At 36.2% G+C, this 19,435-nt stretch overlaps 1 protein-coding gene across 3 annotated transcripts in view; it reads left to right on the top strand.

The window, feature by feature from the left end:
- Positions 1 to 19,435, top strand: part of DCDC1 (doublecortin domain containing 1) — a 215,382-nt gene that overhangs the window by 128,821 nt on the left and 67,126 nt on the right. For all 3 annotated transcript variants that reach the window (XM_072421857.1, XM_072421856.1, XM_072421858.1), the window contains 3 exons: positions 9,914 to 10,036; positions 12,548 to 12,647; positions 19,029 to 19,166. In XM_072421857.1, coding sequence (XP_072277958.1) covers positions 9,914 to 10,036; positions 12,548 to 12,647; positions 19,029 to 19,166 — 361 coding nt within the window. The remainder of the gene's footprint in view (positions 1 to 9,913; positions 10,037 to 12,547; positions 12,648 to 19,028; positions 19,167 to 19,435) is intronic.

Below are 19,435 nucleotides of genomic sequence, written 5' to 3'. Positions count from 1 at the left end.
TTTTGATTACTTTTCATCTCAGGGGACTGTAGTGCATTATAGCAAACACTTTGTAGAATGAGTTTTTTCCCTGCAGTAGTGCTGGTCTCCAATAGCCTTATGATTACAGAAGTCAAGAGAATCCAAGGTCCAGTTGACTAGCTTTACAATATAATCTAGAATCTGTAGATTGTAGGCACTAGATTAGATGGAGCTTCCACCCCTTTTCTATCTAGCTTTATTCTATGTATTGCCTTGCTATTTTATCTTTTTCTTTGTTTGGGTTTGTATCATTTCTCTTTATTTACAGCTTGTATTAGGCATAGCACAATGGGAATTAATGCTGCTGTAGATTGGCAACAGCAATGCTAATAATATCTGGCCTGTTGCGGGATACCGGGCCCAAAAATAATTTGAAGAAAGACTATAGTATGTTTTGGGTGAGCATGTAAATAACACTACTGTAACCTATATTCAAATGTAATTCTTCACTTTTTTAGTTGCCTACTGTTTTCTATATACATATCTGTGTATAAACATGCGTAGGTTCTCTAGGGGTTGTCTATTTATGAGCAGGTCCTTCAGCAATGGTGAGATTAAATTAGACCAAGAAGAGTGAGTTGTTCGAAATAAGACTGATATATGTGTTGAGAATAAAATCCTAGACTACTGAGCAGAAAGTAGACTGCAAACTTTAAAATAAACCCTCCCAATAAACACATGGGGCCTGATTTATTAAAGCTCTCCAAGGCTAGAGAAGATACACTTTCATCAGTAACGCTTGGTCATCCAGCAAACCTGGAATGGATTTGAAGAAACCTATCTAAAGACTTGAAATCTATTCCAAGTTTGATGGATCACCCAGTTTACTGATGAAAGTGTGTCCTCTCCAGCCTTGGAGAGCTTTAATAAATCAGGCTTATGCTGTCCAAATGCAAGATGCATATGTATAAAAACTTCAGTCTGTTTTTGTTTTGTATATTTTGTCTATATTTTGTAGATTTGCATTTTGTGAAGGAGCCCCCTGTAATAAAGACTGGTCACTGGTGCTCTCTTTTATTGTACAGGGTGGTTGGTCTCCCCCCCCCCCCCCCCCTATACTTTCTAGCAGACATCCTGCAGTAAAAAAAAGGCTGATTTGTCCCTATAGTGGAAAACGCTGCTGGGCTCTTCTCCACCTAGCTTACCATTTTGGGTTTTTCATTGCTTTCTGCCACTGGGACAATTGTTTTTTCCCAGCAGAAATGTAAACATTTTTTAACACAACACAACTTTATTCAATTTGAAAAACTAAAGGAGTTTTGGTTATGTATACACATATTCAAGAGGATTCCTGGCCATTCTTATAGGAACAGTGTATTTTAGAATCTGTTGCGAGATAGTAAATAAAAATGACACTTGATCCATTCCATGACATTCCAACACACCTGATCAACTCTCCGATATGCAAAGAGCAGTTTGTACAATTGTTCCTCAAGCAGACAGAATTACCTATCTTTCCTTAGGTTTTTGGAATGTGTTCATGGTTTTTGTTTTGGTTTTTTTTCAATGCAAATCCTTTTAGAGAGGAAACAGCACCAAAATATGTGTTTCATCAGTGAATTTATAGCTCTTTGCTTGAAGTTCACCTTGGAAGAAGTTTTCACTGAGAATAGTTGAATGTTTCACTTCTGTTTACTTTCATTGCTTTCTCTGAGCTCAGGTGTACTTTGCCTAGCATGTGTATTAGCTCTGCATGTAGCAGTTAAGGTCAATCACTGGCAAATGTGCATTTGTAATTTATGTATTATAAATTTTCGACCTGAAAATGTCTGTTCGAATTCGGGTAGACCCGACCCGAAAAAAAACGAGATTCGGCGGTAAAAATTCAGATAAAAATGTGTTAAAAAATGTAAGTGTTTGTGTTTATTTAACTTTTTTTTTTTTTAATGTGCGTCTTACAGTGTAAGAGATACTTGCTGGCCGGCCATCTTCTCAATGATTGCAGCAGAGTCTGCAATCATTGAGTAGAGTGTGCGATCCCCGGGGCACTACAAGTTAATTAACCTGTAGTGCCCTGGAAAACATAACGGAACCGCAGAGTTCATCTGCAGTTCAGTTCCCACGGTCTCATGACGGTGGGAACTTTGCTGTCACAGCTATGACTGCAGGCGATCCCCGGGCACTGGAGGTTGAATGGGAACAAGTTTCCCCATTCATCACATCTAGTGCCCTGTTTTTCTGGATAGAGAAACTCTATCCAAGAACACATACAACTAGTAAGGGCATCAAGAGCAATCTGATTGCTCTTGCAGCCCTTAATAGTCCCTAAAAATAACCTGAATTCTCCCATCATTGACTTCAGTGGTGTTCAAGTTTGGCATTCGATCACCCGAACAATATCTCACTATTCGATCGAATAGCTGTCAAATCAAATAGTGAGATATTGGACCAACACTAATTATAAACTGCATTTTATAAGCACAATCTGCAATAATTTACTTTTACTACTCTGCATCCTATCACGTAATCAAGTCATCCCTGCACAATCCTTGACCTACACTGCAGCCTAACATTACTTGGGACTTGCCTAACATTACTGTCGATCATCACATATGGACTGTTATATGGGAGTCCAAAACACATGAGGTTGTAACAGTTTGATAGTTACCATTTTGTTGTACTGGTATACCTAATATACAGTATCCCCAATACAACAGCATGTACCTGCACTTGAATCCGGGTTGCACAGAGCATGAATAAATACGAGCAGTCCCATGTGTTTGGGTAACAAATGTTTATCTTTCTTATATTACACAAATTCATCCCTAACACTGGGGTGCATTGTGGTGCACTGGTGTGGTGTAGTGCACTGTAATGCAGGTGCAGTTTGTGTGATAAGGCCCAAAGGAGTTGACATTTTGTTAGTTCAATCTGATCAAAGATATACTTTTATATGAACTATATGTATAATGACATATTGTCTGCAGCATAAAACAGACAATGCAGTAGTCAAGTAAAGAGAAGAATTATACCCAGAAAATACCCAGTCCTCAGTAACATAACTGTGACAAGAAAGTAGCAGGGGGTCTTCCTTAGGAATCAATTTGTTGCCAGTGGTTCTTCTTCACTTTTCCAGTTGGCAGAGTTTGCTAAATCAACCACCCCAGGGTTTTCATGTGCCCGGAAATAAATGTGGCCTTTGGGGTCAAATGAAGCAGTGATGTCATCAGGCCCTGATCCTTGTGGCCAGTTTTCGGAGATGGGAAACGTATCGTTCCAACATTCTCCAAAAGAACTTCTATTTTTTTTCTTGTTCTCATTATACCATTTGATTAGTTTCTGTAGGTTATTGAACTTTTCATTTTATTGTTGCACTTTGATATCCCCTTCTCCCTTGCTCTCCCCTTTCCCATTTTGCTCAATAATTCTGATTGAACTAAAATGAGTGGTGGTTCAAATTAGAAATCTGGAAAAAAACAATGCAACATTTTTACCTTGCTGTTGCTTTTTTTAATGTTATTCTCAATTTATAAAGCACAAACAGTTTTTGTAGTCTCATTTTTTATTATTATTTTCTTTCCACAACTAAAAACTTTAATTTAAAAACATTGTAAACCTACACAAGACATATCTAATGTGTATTGCTAATTTTAGGGTATTTTAAATGTTATAATTTTTTATTTACATATGTAACACTGACACACAATAGGGTAAAAGCCCTACATAAAAGACTTAGGCTTAGTCTTCTGCCTATGTTTCAAAGGAATTATGCAAAGAGAAATTGTTGCTTGGCTGAAGCAAAAGAAAAAAAAAATCTGGTACGATACGCAGCAAGATTACCCAGTTCCCGATAATCTGGATAATAATACAAAGAAAATCAAACGGGAAGCGCTCTCCAAGGAGATATGTAATTAGATTATTACATTCTTAATATGGGTGAAATCTGCTCTATGACAAAGCGCCAGAGATGCAGCTGCTCTTCCCGGATCACCTGGCCACTAGAGAGCAAGATCACAAGCCAGTGTGAATAAACCCTTGCTTAGGCTTCTCAAATAAATGTAATTACCTTCTCATCATGCTTCATTTGCAGAAGGCTTCTTGATGGTTGCTGATGACTTTTCACAGTTCACTATAGCTTCATTTTGGAAGCCTGAGAGAGCAGCATATAATACCTCTGAAACATGTTAGGGATGAGCCAAGATAGCCGTGTTACTGCAGAATGGGGTTCTGTGTTCAAAATGTTTTAAAGCCCCATACCTCTGATAATTGAGAAACCCATTATGGGTTTAAGAGGACCTGTACTGCAGAAAAGATGCCCAAAGTAATCAAAAGGGCAAAAAAAAAACAGACAGGACCACCATCAGGGGAGACAAGGGGTACTTCTGTAAAAGGCCCTGTTCAAATGAGCTTGACTTATTGGGGAGGGGGGAACTTTTAGACACAAGGAAGGGGGCCAAGAACATTTGCCTACTATGGGGCCCAGAAGTGTTTTTAGGCAGCCCTTCCTGTTCTTGCAGGCTTCTTGCAGCTGATATTTTCCTTATTGCAGGCTTATCTTGGCTTGTTTTAGGCCTCAAACTGTGTTTCTGTGTAAAGATGGCAGCCTTGAGTATGGTTTTGCCCCTGCATGCTATAGTTGGCCATAGTATGTCATTAGGGTTATTATCAGGAAAAAAATTGAGGGGTGTTGAAAAACCTTCAGATGACTTGTGAGCAGCATGGTAGTAACATGTCCAAAACCCACTTTAAATTGTCTGGAGTAAGCAGTTAGAAGCAGCAGTGCCATAGGTGAACACTGCAGATAGACAACTATTATACTACAGAACAGGACTTCCTAGGATAATTTGTAATGTATTAATTAGGCACAATTGACATTATAGATTTTTTATAAAAGATAACAAATCAATATAAGAAAACAAACCTATATAATAAAATACATTTTTTGAGCTGGTCTAATTATGTGTGGGTGTCCAATAGCTATGGCTGCAACAAATGCCCTACTGGCCATCCGCTCTGGGGGAATCGATTGATCAGATGTGTAAGAAGGTATTATCTATTCACTTGTATTACTCCACAAGAAGTGGGTTTTGTAGTTGCTCTTGTTTCCTATTGCTCTTTCCCTATTTTGTGACATAAACTTGATGTATGCTTTGGCACACTTACTGCCCCTGATTCATCAAGCAGAATCGGATGATCGCTCGCGCTTTCGTATTCGTGATCTCACCATTGAGCTTAACAGATCCTCCTTAATCGCGCAGCTGAAATCTAATCGCCTTAATTGGCAGATTTGCGCCCCCTATTGCTCATTATTATTAAGGCAGGAATCCGGCTGGCAGTGAGGAGGCGAGTGTACGAGCACACTCGAGTCCGGACCGCGGGAAACCGCGCTCGCTGGTCACGCGTACTTTCGCGCTTCCAGCGAGCGCGGATTTCGTTGATGAATCAGGGGCATTGTGTTTATGAAGAACTCTTCGAAAAGCTTAGTATGAGGAACATCCTTTGGCTACCTGCAGACAGGTATATGAGTCTGCAAGCACTTCCCATCTTCAAAGACCTATATGTGCAGGAGGCATAAAGTGGTTGTCCATGTTTTGGGAAAAATTGTTCAGGAAAAAAATAGAGTGGTCAGTTTATGTTTTAATGTCCAATATAAATAAATCTGATTCATTCATTTAGCTGTCCTTCACATGTCCATTTCTTGTGTTGGAGTATCATTTTCGGAATGAGATGTTACATTGCCCTTTCCTTTAAGGTATATGCAAAACCAGATTTTTTTTCAAAATTTTGGATAAACTAAGGAATGGATATGGCCAATTTGTGGGGAGATTTAATATATTTTCCTGTATTAAAGACAGCAGGAAATAAAAGGGGATCTCCTCATAGTTCCCTTGAATATTTTGATTACACAATATTTTACATTGTGCCAACATAATACGCAGAACCTTTCAAAGTCCATAGCCATGTCACTAGCTGTCCCTCAAAGGGGATCACTATTTAATGTTCCTACCATAGTCAAATGTCTTTAATACAGTCCAAGGTCAAATTTTGGGGGAAGCCATTTAACCTAACTGCATATCTTAACAATGTGAGAAGAAACCAGAGTACCCTGTGGAAACCCCATGCAAACATGGGGGAGAACCTGAAAACCCCATAGTGTGTCTTTGGAAGATTTCCCCACATCTCTCCCTGTTACTGTGTTAAAAAATGTTTGATTTTGTATCACTTTCTGAATCACTTTACTAAATCAAATGGTCCAGTGGACAAACTTTGAGGGTAAAAAATTCCCAGTGACCACGCAGACAATAATATAAATGGTAAGATGTAAGTTCTATCTAAAACTGGTTTTACATACACTTATGGGCACTGGGATTTTAGGGTGAAAATCCAAGCCCCCTGTGATGTCATTGTTCTAATATAAAAAGTTTATTTTTTTTGTTTGTTGAACTCTCAGAAAAATATACAAAATATAGCAGTATATCAGCCAGGTGAAAAGCTGAGACTGCAGTCTTTAATATGAAATGTTATATGCAGTAATATTCTTGTGTAGAAGAAAGTCATCAACTAATGGCATCTGTAATGTTATAAATAGGAGACATGTGTCTTTTCATGATAGTCCTATTTGACTAGTTTTTGTAACATAAAAAATAACATAAGGCAGATTTGTCTGATGTGCCTACTTGACTAGACCAAAACTGTACATGTAGAAAACTCATAAAACTATAAAAAGAAAATATAAATACATGCAGGAAGCCTAATGCAAATGTTACCATGCACGGCTAAGACACCTTTTACCCGCAAGTTTTTCTTTGTAAAGGTCCGTCCACCCACCATTGATATTTCAATTTTTTTGGGAGTTTAAGCAAATTTGCATGCAATAAATAAAAGTAAAAAACTATAGCCTATTAAGATACAAATATAAAACCAACTTTTGATTCAATATTTAGCTTCAGTCCTTTCTGTCATTAGATATCCTAATTCCTAAAATTCTTAAGTGGGCGAGAAGGGAGCCAGGATCTATAATGGGTCCTTTAATACCCCTGAAATATAAGTCTATATATTGTATATATATATTTTATAAGAAATCATATTTGGTCACTTTTTTTGTAAAAGCAAAATAATTGTAAAGGTTGTGACAATTTTATTTTGTTTCATGGGCTTTGCCATAATGAGTTATGCACCATACACAGAATAATCAGTGTTGTACACCTAGTAAAAACTGCCACAGGGTGACCTGTAATTAGGCTACCTAAGAATACAATAGTCGCACATTATATCTGTTTTTTTTTTTTTTTTTCCAAAATAGCACCTTCCACCCATTAAACTCGGACTCCTTCCATCTATTCACATACTGCCATTGAGAGCAATAAATATACATGGGCAGTAATCTTTTGTTACTATGGCGACCTTTCACCCATTCACCAGCTCCGAGATGACATTTGTGCCCCTGTGGCCGGTGAGATAATGATCAGATCCCTGGGTGTTCCAAGACATTTTCTCTGTTTACCAGCTTTTGGGCTCACCGAATAAGAGATTATCAAAACAGGACTAGATCATTATCTCAATGGTGACCCGGGGCTTAAATTAGTATGTCCGAAATTTTACTCCATGTATTTATTTCCCAAAAAGAGCTCATAATGAAAAATAGGAAAACATAAACTCAATTGAAAGAATGCACATGGGCAATAGTTTTCTTTTCAGTATAATATTTGTTTATCTCCAGTGATATAAAAAGGTTTTAGCCTCCTATCTGCAGCTTATATACATTGTATGTATATATATTTATACAGGTTTCTGTCTTAGATGTGTATTTTTTAAATATATATATATATATATTTATATTTTTTATTTATCTATTTATTTATAATATATATATATATATAATTATATATATATATGCATGCATACTACACAAGAAGCAATATATATAAAAAGAGGAGCTGCTAGTTTAGAAAGATAGATAGATAGATAGATAGATAGATAGATAGATAGATAGATAGATAGATAGATAGATAATTTATATCAAACATAGACATATATATCAGATAGAAATAAAGATAGACAAATAGATAAACCAAACAGAATATAGATACCTGTTGATTGTTAGATATTGATATATATTGATATTTATCTAGGCATTTGTTAGATCACATTTTGAGCAACCTTGTTGGTTAGCTTTCTGTGTAATAACTTTAAGTCATTTGTTGCTGGATTGAGGATTGAGCTGGTAAGCGGGTAACATTCCCATTAGTCACAGTGGTTGTCAGGGGCAGTTCCCTTGCAAACATTATTTTCCTTTCTATGTGACTTATAATTATAGACGTAACAGAGGGTACAAAATAAGTTCAAAATACTAAAAGAAAACAAGGGTGGAGGATGTTGGTTAAGACTAATTTAGGGTTAATAAAGGAAATAAAGGCAAGTATTAAACTTTTTTCACCCGTTTGCTTTTACTGGAAATATGTGAAAATTAAGGAAGCTCCTTTGATCGTCACAAAAGTAAAATTAAAAAAAAAATAGTAAAAATGTTATTGTTGCACTGTATTTATGAGCAAACCTTGGGATGATGGATTGAGAATGACAGGGAAGGAACTTATAATACTGATTATAGTTGTTAGTTTTTTTTGAGAACATTCTGACAGCAAGCATTATGTTGATAGCTGTGTTGTCACATTGTACATGAACACAATTTCAAACTGAATTTTTTAGCAAGATAATACCCAATCTCACAGGTCAACCTATAGTAGACAAGAACTGGGCACATCTGGGGTAATAGATTTGCCTTCCAGGTAACCTGATTTGATTTTGTTGGCTTTGATTGGCAGAGCCATTATTGTAAGTAGCAGTCCCAAAACATTGAAAAATGTACAATCTGAGTGACACAGACCTAGAATAACATTCCTTAAGAAGCAATAACATTGTTTCAAATCAGCTGAATAGATGAATATATTGCTGCAAATAAAGTCTTCTTGAATTTATTGGAATTGGATTACCTGCCATTTGTAAAAATGTCATTATGGCCCTATTACTCACACTACAGCCCCAGAATATGTGTTTTCCTTTGAATATATGGATACTGGCTGCTGTCCTGGAAAGGTATTTGTGGCTGTATATAAACTGACTCAAAAATGCAGCAGAATCAGTTGTGTTTTTTTAGATAATGTTGAAATATGATTAAGTTTTATTAGTGGACATGATCATCTAATATTGGGGCTTTACTATATCAACCACATGGAGTGCTTGAGTGCATACAAGTTGTGTATTCAGTTGCTCTTTGCCTTTCGGAAGATAAGTCATTCCTATGGTTCTTTGCCTAGCTTAGGTGGGTGTCTAATTGATTGCAGGATGGACCTAGTACTGACTTTCTGTTCTTCTGCTACCCTTTTCCTGGAATTCATCTCGTACCACCTTGATAAAGGCCAAATTTGGATATGTCCAATGTATTCATACACTAGTTGGTGGGTGAACAACTGGATAAACAATTGATATTTCCCTACTGTCACTTATTTTCCTTGATCACACCATGCGCCCAAAGACCAGAACATCCAACATTCTATATAATTCAGCTGTGTTAGTAAATGGTGGAGAGTGCCCAGTGACTGGTGGGGATCATTTCCAGCTCACATAATATTGGCTGGATGTTCAAAATCAACATATCAATCAGATATCAATTGAGAATGTCTTGTTTTTTTTAACAGAGTTTCCCAAAATTTGAAAAAATGAACACGTCAAATATCCTTTAGATTTCAAACTCTTCTAGGCAGTGTTCTGTCCTCCGGTGTCATTGTTTGTATCTGTCTGTCATTTCCACTCCCTATTTAATGTACATGACTGTGTAAAATGTTGGCACTTTAAAAATACAGCTTATTAATATTAATAATAGTAATAATAAATACACAAGTTGACTTTTAGTTTCTTAATGCGTCTAATCCTCTTGAATCTTCATTTCTTCCAGGGACCCTGTTGACAATATTCTTAATTTAAGCTTTGACAAAGTGATGTGTACAGAAGAGCATGGGAACATAGTCATCTATAAAACCTTTGTAGATCCTGATACTTCTTTCCAAGGATATAGCGGGTAAAGTATTTGAACTTTTCTCCCTTAATAAATGCTGGATTTTTTTAGTTGACGTGTGTCTGTAGGCACCAGAAGTAAAGAATCCATGTTTCATGTACAGTTATGGGCCACACATTAATAGGAGCTGTGTCATTTCATATAACTTACCTTATACCAGGAGGGCCAGATACAGTAGACCAATGGCCCATATGCAACCCTTACATTCCTTCTTTTCATTTGGTCACTCTAGAAATTGTTGTGCGAATAGGTGTGATCAATTGTTTTTGAGTTAATGTCCAAAGAACATACTTCCTTTACATGGGATGTTAAGACTGCACTGCTATCAACAGTACTCTCCCCCCGTTTCATGATAGTCCACCATCTCCTGTCACTAGACCCAAAGTGTATTTGCCAATAACGACTTTTTTTTTCAAGTACATTTGATTTGGCCAAATTACTATTTTGTTTACCCACAAAAGAATAAAAAAACCTCTTTGTACTAAAAAATACATTCTACAGGGTGCTATGTGCTCCTCTTTCACACAGAAAATTGTTCATAAATATTCCCTAAGTATAATGGTATTTCATCAAGAGAAATGCAAGACTAAATGTAAGTGAAAGATAATGAGTGATTTGTTATTATGATATAATACATACACCATTTTAACCTCCCTAGCGGTTCATTTCTTTCCGGTTTTATATGTCTATAAGCGGTACATTGTTTTTCACGAAAATTTATTTTACAGTACAATATGATAGTATGAGTGTAATAAAGTTTGAAACACAAAATCATGTAAAAACAATAAATTGAAATAAAAAAATCTATATTTAAAAAAAAAAATACATATTATACTCATACTATTATATATACTGTAAAATAAATGTTTTTGAAAACAATGTACTGCTTTTACACATAAAAATCCAATGTATTGCATTCAATACAGTTATTTTGTATTGAATGCAATACAAATGGATTTTGAGTTTCCCGCCCCGCCGGCAACGTACACGCACCGACGTTATCGGGAACTCCCCGGTGTCTCATCGGATGCAGAAGCAGGAAGAAGGAAGAAAAAAGAAGACGGAGATAGTAGCGCTGGACGGCGCGGGATGCCGGCGGATCAGGTAAGGCTCTATTTACTAACCTTCCAATAGGTTTACTCGGGGTTACCTCTAGGGAGGTTAAAAAAACACTGTTAATGAAAACATAAACAAAAAATCAATTTTAATATACATTTGAAAACATTTTACATACTACATAAACAATAAAACAATAATATACAGATTTCCCTTTTGTTGCCACAAAACTTCTGGGCTGTCGTAAAACAATAACAATGTGTGGAAATGTGTAGAACTGTCACCAAGAAGAACAGGTGCTAAGACATCTGTCCATCATTTCTTGAATGTTTGCACCTCTAAGACCAACTGTAGATTTTCATCCCATATTAGCCAGTGTTTGACATCGGTGCTCACACGCAGTGGAAGCCTTATGTCATGCTGTTTACCTAATTATATTAGATTGGATCTGTCATTATAGAACAAAAGCAGAAAGCAGAAATATAAATATGTAACAAATACACAAAGAAAATATCATTTTAGTTTTTCTTTAGTGCACTACGGACACCTTAAAGTAAAGCTAAACCTAAAAATGAAAAAGTATATATTGCATCATACCAGTCCTTAGATGTGGTGGTTGTATTAGTTTTCCTTTTTTTGGAAGGTCCCCCATTTATTTTACCAGATAATAGGCCTGATTTATTATAGCTTTCCAAGACTGGAGAAGATAGACTATCATGACAAAAAGTAATGTAGCAAACCAGGAATGGATATCCTAAAAATCATATGCTATTAGTTGCCAAATGTTTTTAATCCTGTACCATATTTATTCCGGGTTTTCTGGATCACCCAGGTTCACCTATGATAGGCTATCTTCTCTAGTCTTGGAGTGCTTTAATAAATTAGGCCAATTATTTCAGCAATACTCCTTATGTGCTAAGGTCACAACAATTACTAAGGGCCATTTCAGACCTGCTCTGAATTGCAGCTTTCTTCTGTAGGCTCAACTGTGGTGCCAACAAGTGAAAGATGAAACAAACCCCTCCCTACTCTGTCCAAAATTAAAAAAAAAAAACAAGTTAATGCTATTCTTTGTTACAATAAAGACAAATGCTCTTTTTTTCCTTATTTATTAAAGCAGAACTAAAGTTCCCAAATTATTAAACTGAAGTTCCACTTATAAAAATTTGCATTAAACCAGCTATTATTGCAGAAAGGGTCAGGTGATAATCATTTTCACTTGTTGATCACTCCGATGAATTGTTGTCCACATACCCAGCGATCCCATCTTTCTGTGCTCTCTGGACAATTGATGGCCAAAAGAATGGTCAAAGATTGCAATTAAGAAAAGAAAAGGGAAGAAGATGGTGCACCCTGTGATAGAACTGGACAGGTGAGTATAGCAGGATATTGCTTTTAATAAAATCTAACAATTTACAAGTAAATAAGCTTATAAAAATGTCCTCCCTCCCTATTTAGATGGCATCTTCATTCAAGATTCCCAGACAATGTAACCTCTACTTGTTTCCAGTCCTTCTCAGAGGTGGTGGATACAGACAGTCTTTTTCTGCAGTCTAAGGTAAGTATTTCATATTATTTTACAGTTGTAACATATAATATAGTTGTAACAGTTGTAACATATAATATATATAATACAGTTGTAACAAAAAAATATAAATTTATAATATTAGAGGTATACCTAAAGTCATAGAGCCTGGAGAGGATACACTTTCATCAGTGAAGCTGGGTTATCCAGCAAACCAGAAATGGGTCCGGTCCAGAAATGAAAACATTTTCTTGCACATGCCAGGTTTGCTGGATCATCCAAGTTTACTGATAAAAGTGTATCTTCTCAAGCCTTGGAGAGCTTTTTTAAATCAGACCCATACTTGCAAAATAAAAAATTTAAGTTACCTCCACCATCTCAACACACATAGGAACATCATGGGCTGGTACCCAAAAGCACTACTGTTTCACCAGAAAATGAGATGGTTGGCAAAGGGGCTTTGCCTGGTAAGGACACTTTGTAATGAAAAAAATGCAGTCCATTAGCAATTGCTGTTCTTCCTAAAATTATAGTTTCCTGGCTATATATTTCCTAGGTTCTTTTTGGTCACAGACTTGGAACAATTATGCTGCAAATGAGTATCATATAATGCCTAAATTCTTGGTCTTTAAAGTTATTCTGAATCTAGGGTTGCCAAAGTTGCCATGCAAACCATAAATAACTTATGTAATTCTTCATTGCTGTTTAAAAGAAGAATTCTTTTTTTGGTAGCAGGCAAATTAGAAATATATATATATATATATATATATATATATATATAAATAACCTATTCATTTAACCAGGATTTTAGTGCTACAAATGTCATACATGCAGTAGGCATTATTATATGATATTGCAGTAACTTGAGTATTGAATGACGATACTTATCAGAACTCTGCTACCCTTCTGTTACAATTCTTTTTACAATGTCCAATGTAGCGAATGGTAAATCAGCCCAAAATGTATCTTGCTGAAATGTGTGTATTTGAAATATAGTTGTATTTATAAGTATCCTCATTGCACATTGACTAAACTGTTTAGTTCTGGGTCTGTGTTTATGAGGAGAAGCCTCAGGCTTTGAATTGGAAGCATTACTCAAGCAGAAGGGAATTGTTCATTGTCACTTTTACCTAGTCTAGTGAACCTGACATCTCTATAAACAGAGTTTTCAAGGTGACGACTTAACCCTTGATCTGCTTAGCTTTGCATTTGTTGTACATGGCATCTGCTGTTCATATCTATGTTAGCTACTTTCAGACTTGCGTTTGAATAGATGCGCGTTTGACAATCATTGCTTTAGATTCATCTGAGCATACATGTTTTGACATTCTAAACTAGCTTTTACAATTAGCAGTGAATACTTACAATTTTCAAAAGGGGCAAATTGATAGTTTATATCAATGGGTCTCTATAAAAACTATTGAAACCCGCCATGCTTAATTACTTTTCAACAAACATCCAGTGCATGGCAAATCAGGATTTTATTCTGAAATGCTCATTTATTTTTGCAGCATTTGCCCTCTTCACCCTCCACAGATACACATTATTACCAATAGCAAATGGTGGTAGCAATGCAATTAACTAGCTGGTGAAACCTGTCATATCAAGGCATGCTAAAGTTCCAAGATTCGGTTGTATATCCTGTATAGGTCCCTGTGTTTTATAAAAGGAGAGAGATTAACAATAGTTTTTCCTTCACTTTTCTGCTTTGTCTATCATCTTTCTTTCTCTCTCTCCCTCTCTCTCTCCGTCTCCCTCCTTCTTTCTTTCTTTCTTTCTTTCTTTCTTTCTTTCTTTCTTTCTTTCTTTCTTTCTTTCTTTCTTTCTTTCTTTCTTTCTCTCTCCCTATCTCACCCTCTTTCTTTCTTTCTTTCTCGCTCTCTCTCTCACCCTTTCTTTCTTTCTACCTTCCTTCCTTTCTCTCTCTCTCTCTCTCTCTCTCTCTCTCTTCCTTCCTTTCTTTCTTTCTTTCTTTCTTTTTTTCTTTCTTTCTGTCTTTCTTTCTCTCTCTCACCCCCTCTTCCTCTCCCTTTCCATCTTTCCTCCTTACTCCATTTCTTTTCATCCTCCATTTCTCCTCCCTTCTTGTATTTTCTCTATTCTTTCCTCTTTTTTATCTTTCTCGTTATTTCACTCTCTTTCTCTCTCCCATCTCTCTTTTTTTGCCCCCCCCCCCCCCCACTCCCCAACTCCTTCTTTCTTCCCTTCCTTTATTTTCATAAACATATAAACCTCAGAAAAATGTTTTAGGAACTAACAAAACAAGGAAAACTCTTTTTACCCCCTAAACATTTATGTCTTATACCATATATGTATATTTTTTTCAAACTGTATTTAGCAAACCCATAACTTTCTGTCTCCTATTTTTGGGTCATGTTGTGTTTCTTGTAAATTCTCTACAAAGTATTTGAAAAATTACTTATGCAGGACTATGAATTGAAAACTCTCAGAACAATTTCCAAAATAAGCTTTGGGATTTGGTGCTCTACTATTGTGGACAAGAGACAATAGTTTTAGTTTTTGTGCATTAGAAACGTCTTGATGAATGGTTTCCCTAAGCAGACTAAAACCTTACAGGTCATTGGCTGCAGATACTTCCAGGGATCAGATACAAATAATTGATTCTGACTGAATTGTATTTGTTAAGTGAGGGTTAAAATCCAATCTTACTATTGGGTTTGGATTTAAAGGTTTCAAGAATCTACCCATTGATCTAAAGCTGATACATTTAATTTGTGCCGGGTATACATATGTTGCCACTGTTATAATATAGTCCTCTCCAGGGCTTGCACTCTATATCTATTTGCATTACAGAAGGAATGGAAATTTCCATTAATTGTTTGGGAAAAGAATAGACTTCAGATTGTTTTAATTCCAGTGTTCAGGCACAGAAGGTGCATTATATGTGCTAAAGAAATCAATGTTTAGATTTGTTTGCTAATGTGACTGCTTCATTCACTGCTGTCAGTCATTCAAAACTGTAATCGCATTTAAAGTTTTGCCAGTCAAAATGACAAATAAACTAACTTTTCCCCGAAGTAGATTAAGAAGTGACAGCTTGCATTTGTATCGAAAATATGATTTAGTGATAAATTGTTTTTTTCTTTTATATAGAAGATTGACATAATACTCAGGTAAATTCCCTAATCGGTGTGTGCGAATAAAAGAAATATCTATTAAATTTAACTTTCTTGTAAAAATATAATGGTAGCACGTTATAAGTATATTACACAGTTCACAAACATGATTGTCACTGTGTGATTTTTCCATAACAATCCAGGTAATCAAAGAAACGATAAGCTGGTATATTGAATGGAAGGTCGGGAATCTTATAACCACTCTTACTGGGAAAGTATTGCATGCTTTCAGCAAACACACATTTTAAAATCTAAATAAAAGATATAGATATCCATTAACATTGTATTACTAACCCCCCTTTAATAAACACTAGAGTTTGACCACACTGACCAGAGCAATCTGTAATCTAAAGCTTCGTACATACATTAGATAAACATCAAATGTAATCAATGGAAACAATTTTTCATGATTGCTTCCAGATGAACAAATGAGCACTGTACACACACAGTGCTGTTGTGTTCAATGAAGAGATGGAGTGGGGAGGATAAGAGAGCAGAACCCTCTCCTCCGTGCATTGCGCTCACTTTTGCGCCCCCTGTAGTGGATTGATGAACAAATTTGGGGGACCACTGTTCACATGTCCTGGGTGTATTTTATATTTAGGGTAGCTGACCCCCTGAAAAGGACTATGTAGAAATTAAAATGAAGACAGGTAAGCAGGGTTTTTTTGGCGTCAAATTAAAATCAAATATATTAGTGATTAGTTTCCAACATACACATATATACAGTTAGGTATATCAAATTGTGTCTATCCCATTTATGTCATCGGAATCCTGACCCTTTACCTAGACAGAGTCATCTTTAATATTCGAAAAAGAAATACGGTTCAAACCTGGAGCGTTTCGCCCATTGGCTTCCTCAGGAGCTGGAGAACGTTAGTAGGACTGTACATTGAAATACAAGAAAAGCAAGAAAAGACTTTTTTCAGAGCATGTTTAAATGTAACTCATTGCAATCACACAATAATCTAACTGAAATAAATTGTCAAATAAACTAATTTTATAGATGTCAGAAATATTTAATCGTGTCCAAAGTATAATAGTACCATGATTATTTGAAGATATGAAGTAAAAGAATTATATAAAGTGCATGGTTGTATTACAGTGGAAGTAGATGTAAAATGTACATATGGCATAAGTACTGAGGTAAGTATTGCATTAGACTTACTGTTTTCACTGTAGTTCATGCCCAGAATCAGATTACTCAATGTGAAATGATTAGCGTTCCAAACATAGATTTCTAAGGATCTAAAATCATCCTAAAATTAGTTGCTGTGTGATTATATGGTATATTCATTAGAAATGCCTGGAACAGTTCAATGTGGTAGGTTCATGATCCCACAGAATGGTAATAAATAATCAAAAAAAAGATAAATACAAAATAAATAATAAATGTAGGCTCTAATATAAGTTCTTCAAAAGTGATTCAATTTCAAATAGGATATGTTACTTGTCTGCACAATTGACTATGAAACGATAATAATATTAAGCAAAATTTGTAGGGTATTTAGTGATAAAGAACGTAGAGCCTTAATGGAAAGAATGTCTAGGTATGAACTTACTCAGATTCAGGTTGGATGCAAAGCGTGGCTAGGTGGTGGATGAAATGTGCAGCCGAGTATACACTGAAAAAATGACATCTCCCGCCTTATATAGGAATGGAGATGTCGTGAATGTTACCGGAAGTGTCCGCTGGATTTGTGAATTCCTGAGCATGTGCTGTTTGTACGTTGAGGCTGTAAGCTTGTATGAGGAAATGTCCATGGAGTAAATGTGAGGATCTGGGTGCCCTTTTCCTAACTGCCCTTACCCTGCGACTAAATGAGCATCTAAAAAACGTGGATGATGGCTCACTGAAACACAGAGTAAACCAAAGGGTTAACGGGGGAGAAAAAGCTGACCCCCGTATTGTGATTAATCGCCTCATTTCGGGTAAATTTTTGTGTGATTGCAATGAGTTACATTTAAACATGCTCTGAAAAATGTTTTTTTTCTTGATTTTTTTGTATTTCAATGTACCGTCCTACTAATAGTCTCTAACCATCCACTAAAAAAGTGAATGGACGAAATGCGTCGATATTAAACCATATATTTTTTTTGAATATTAGAGAATACTCTGTCTAGATCAGGGGTGTCCAAACTTTTTGCAAAAAAGCCAGATATGGTGAGGTGAAAATGTGTGGGGGCAGACCACTAACCAGGGTTAGTGTGGGCGTGGTCTGTGCGGGTCCCGCACAGCACAGGCCCACTATAATGATGTAGGGGATTCCCTGTGCACACATGGGGACTCCGTCCTGCCGATTATGCCCACCAAGTAGCGGGCCAATAATTGCAAGGAGGTAGATCAACTCTTTGAAATATAAAAAAGCATTTTTGTACACGTGTATTTTATACTGTCAACAGTGCTGGCAGGACGCAATTTACTAATTTTTGACAGAGGCTGGGGGCCGGTGGAAATCTGAACACGGACTGCAATTGGCTCCCGGGCCGGACTTGGAACATGCCTGGTCTAGGTGAAGGGTCAGGAATCCCATGACATAAATGGGATAGTCCCAATTTATTATACCTAACTGTATATATGTGTATGTTTGAAACTAATACTATTATAATATATTTGAATTTGATTTGCCGCAAAAAAACCCTGCTTTCCTGTCTTCATTTTAATCTCTACATAGACCACTGTACACATGTCTGATCCTTCATCTTATGTGCTGATTATCTGACGTGTACATACAGCAGCTTATGTGTGGCTGCTTCCATGTGAATACATAATTAGGGTATTGCCATATGTAATGGACTTTATATACATTAGGCTTACTTCATTGACATGTCTTCCTGTACCCAAGGAGCAAGGAAAATGTAATTATAAGCATTCAGTTTGGAAAATTTAAAGTGAAATTGTTGATTTGTCCTAAATGGATAAAGAACATGTTCCTGTTTAATATCCCCTGGATTATTAAGCATCTTTATTTACTTTTCAAAGCACTTTGGATGTCCAAAATCCAAGAAAGAGCTTACATGTCCGTGAGCTGGTATGTCCCCTCTGTCCCCATGCCTTCCTTTACCCAAGTATGACAATGTCATTTCATGACATTTTGGAGGTGCTTTAAACAGGAAGGGTGCACCAAAATGGTGTGAAAGCTCTGGTTACATTTTGCATAATATAATGCTGGATAACATGGAATTGGTAAAAAAGTAACTTCTTCTTTAGCATGTTACAATTAATAACGATACATCTCCTTTCAAAGTAACCATTTTTATAATGATATTTCCTCAGGTGGACCAACAAATGATTTTACATCCATCAGTAATGCTTGAAAAAAGAAGCAGAGCTCCGGGTCATTCAGGGAAGAAAGGTCAACTTGATCAACCTGTTTCAGCACTGTTGTCTTGTAATATCTGGCTTATTACAAGGGTAAGATATCAATCCAGAGCTATTGCTCTGTCATTTATTGAAATGTTATTACTTGAATAAACTTCACGACCCCAGAGTATTTTGGAAGACTATATTCTCACCATTTAAAGGCACGTCTTCCAGTGAGCTGCCTTCTAAACCATTCTTACTTGTTTAAAAGGGAAATATTGTATTGTTTTAATATTTGTTATATATCTTAAATTGTGATATTTTCCTTTTTGAATTGTTTTAAGAAGAATACCATTTAACACTGTGCTACAATCCCCTAG

The sequence above is a fragment of the Pyxicephalus adspersus genome, chromosome 9, assembly GCF_032062135.1.
Source record: "Pyxicephalus adspersus chromosome 9, UCB_Pads_2.0, whole genome shotgun sequence".
In the NCBI taxonomy this organism is placed as follows: domain Eukaryota; kingdom Metazoa; phylum Chordata; class Amphibia; order Anura; family Pyxicephalidae; genus Pyxicephalus; species Pyxicephalus adspersus.
This window is presented reverse-complemented; position numbering and strand designations above follow the sequence as displayed.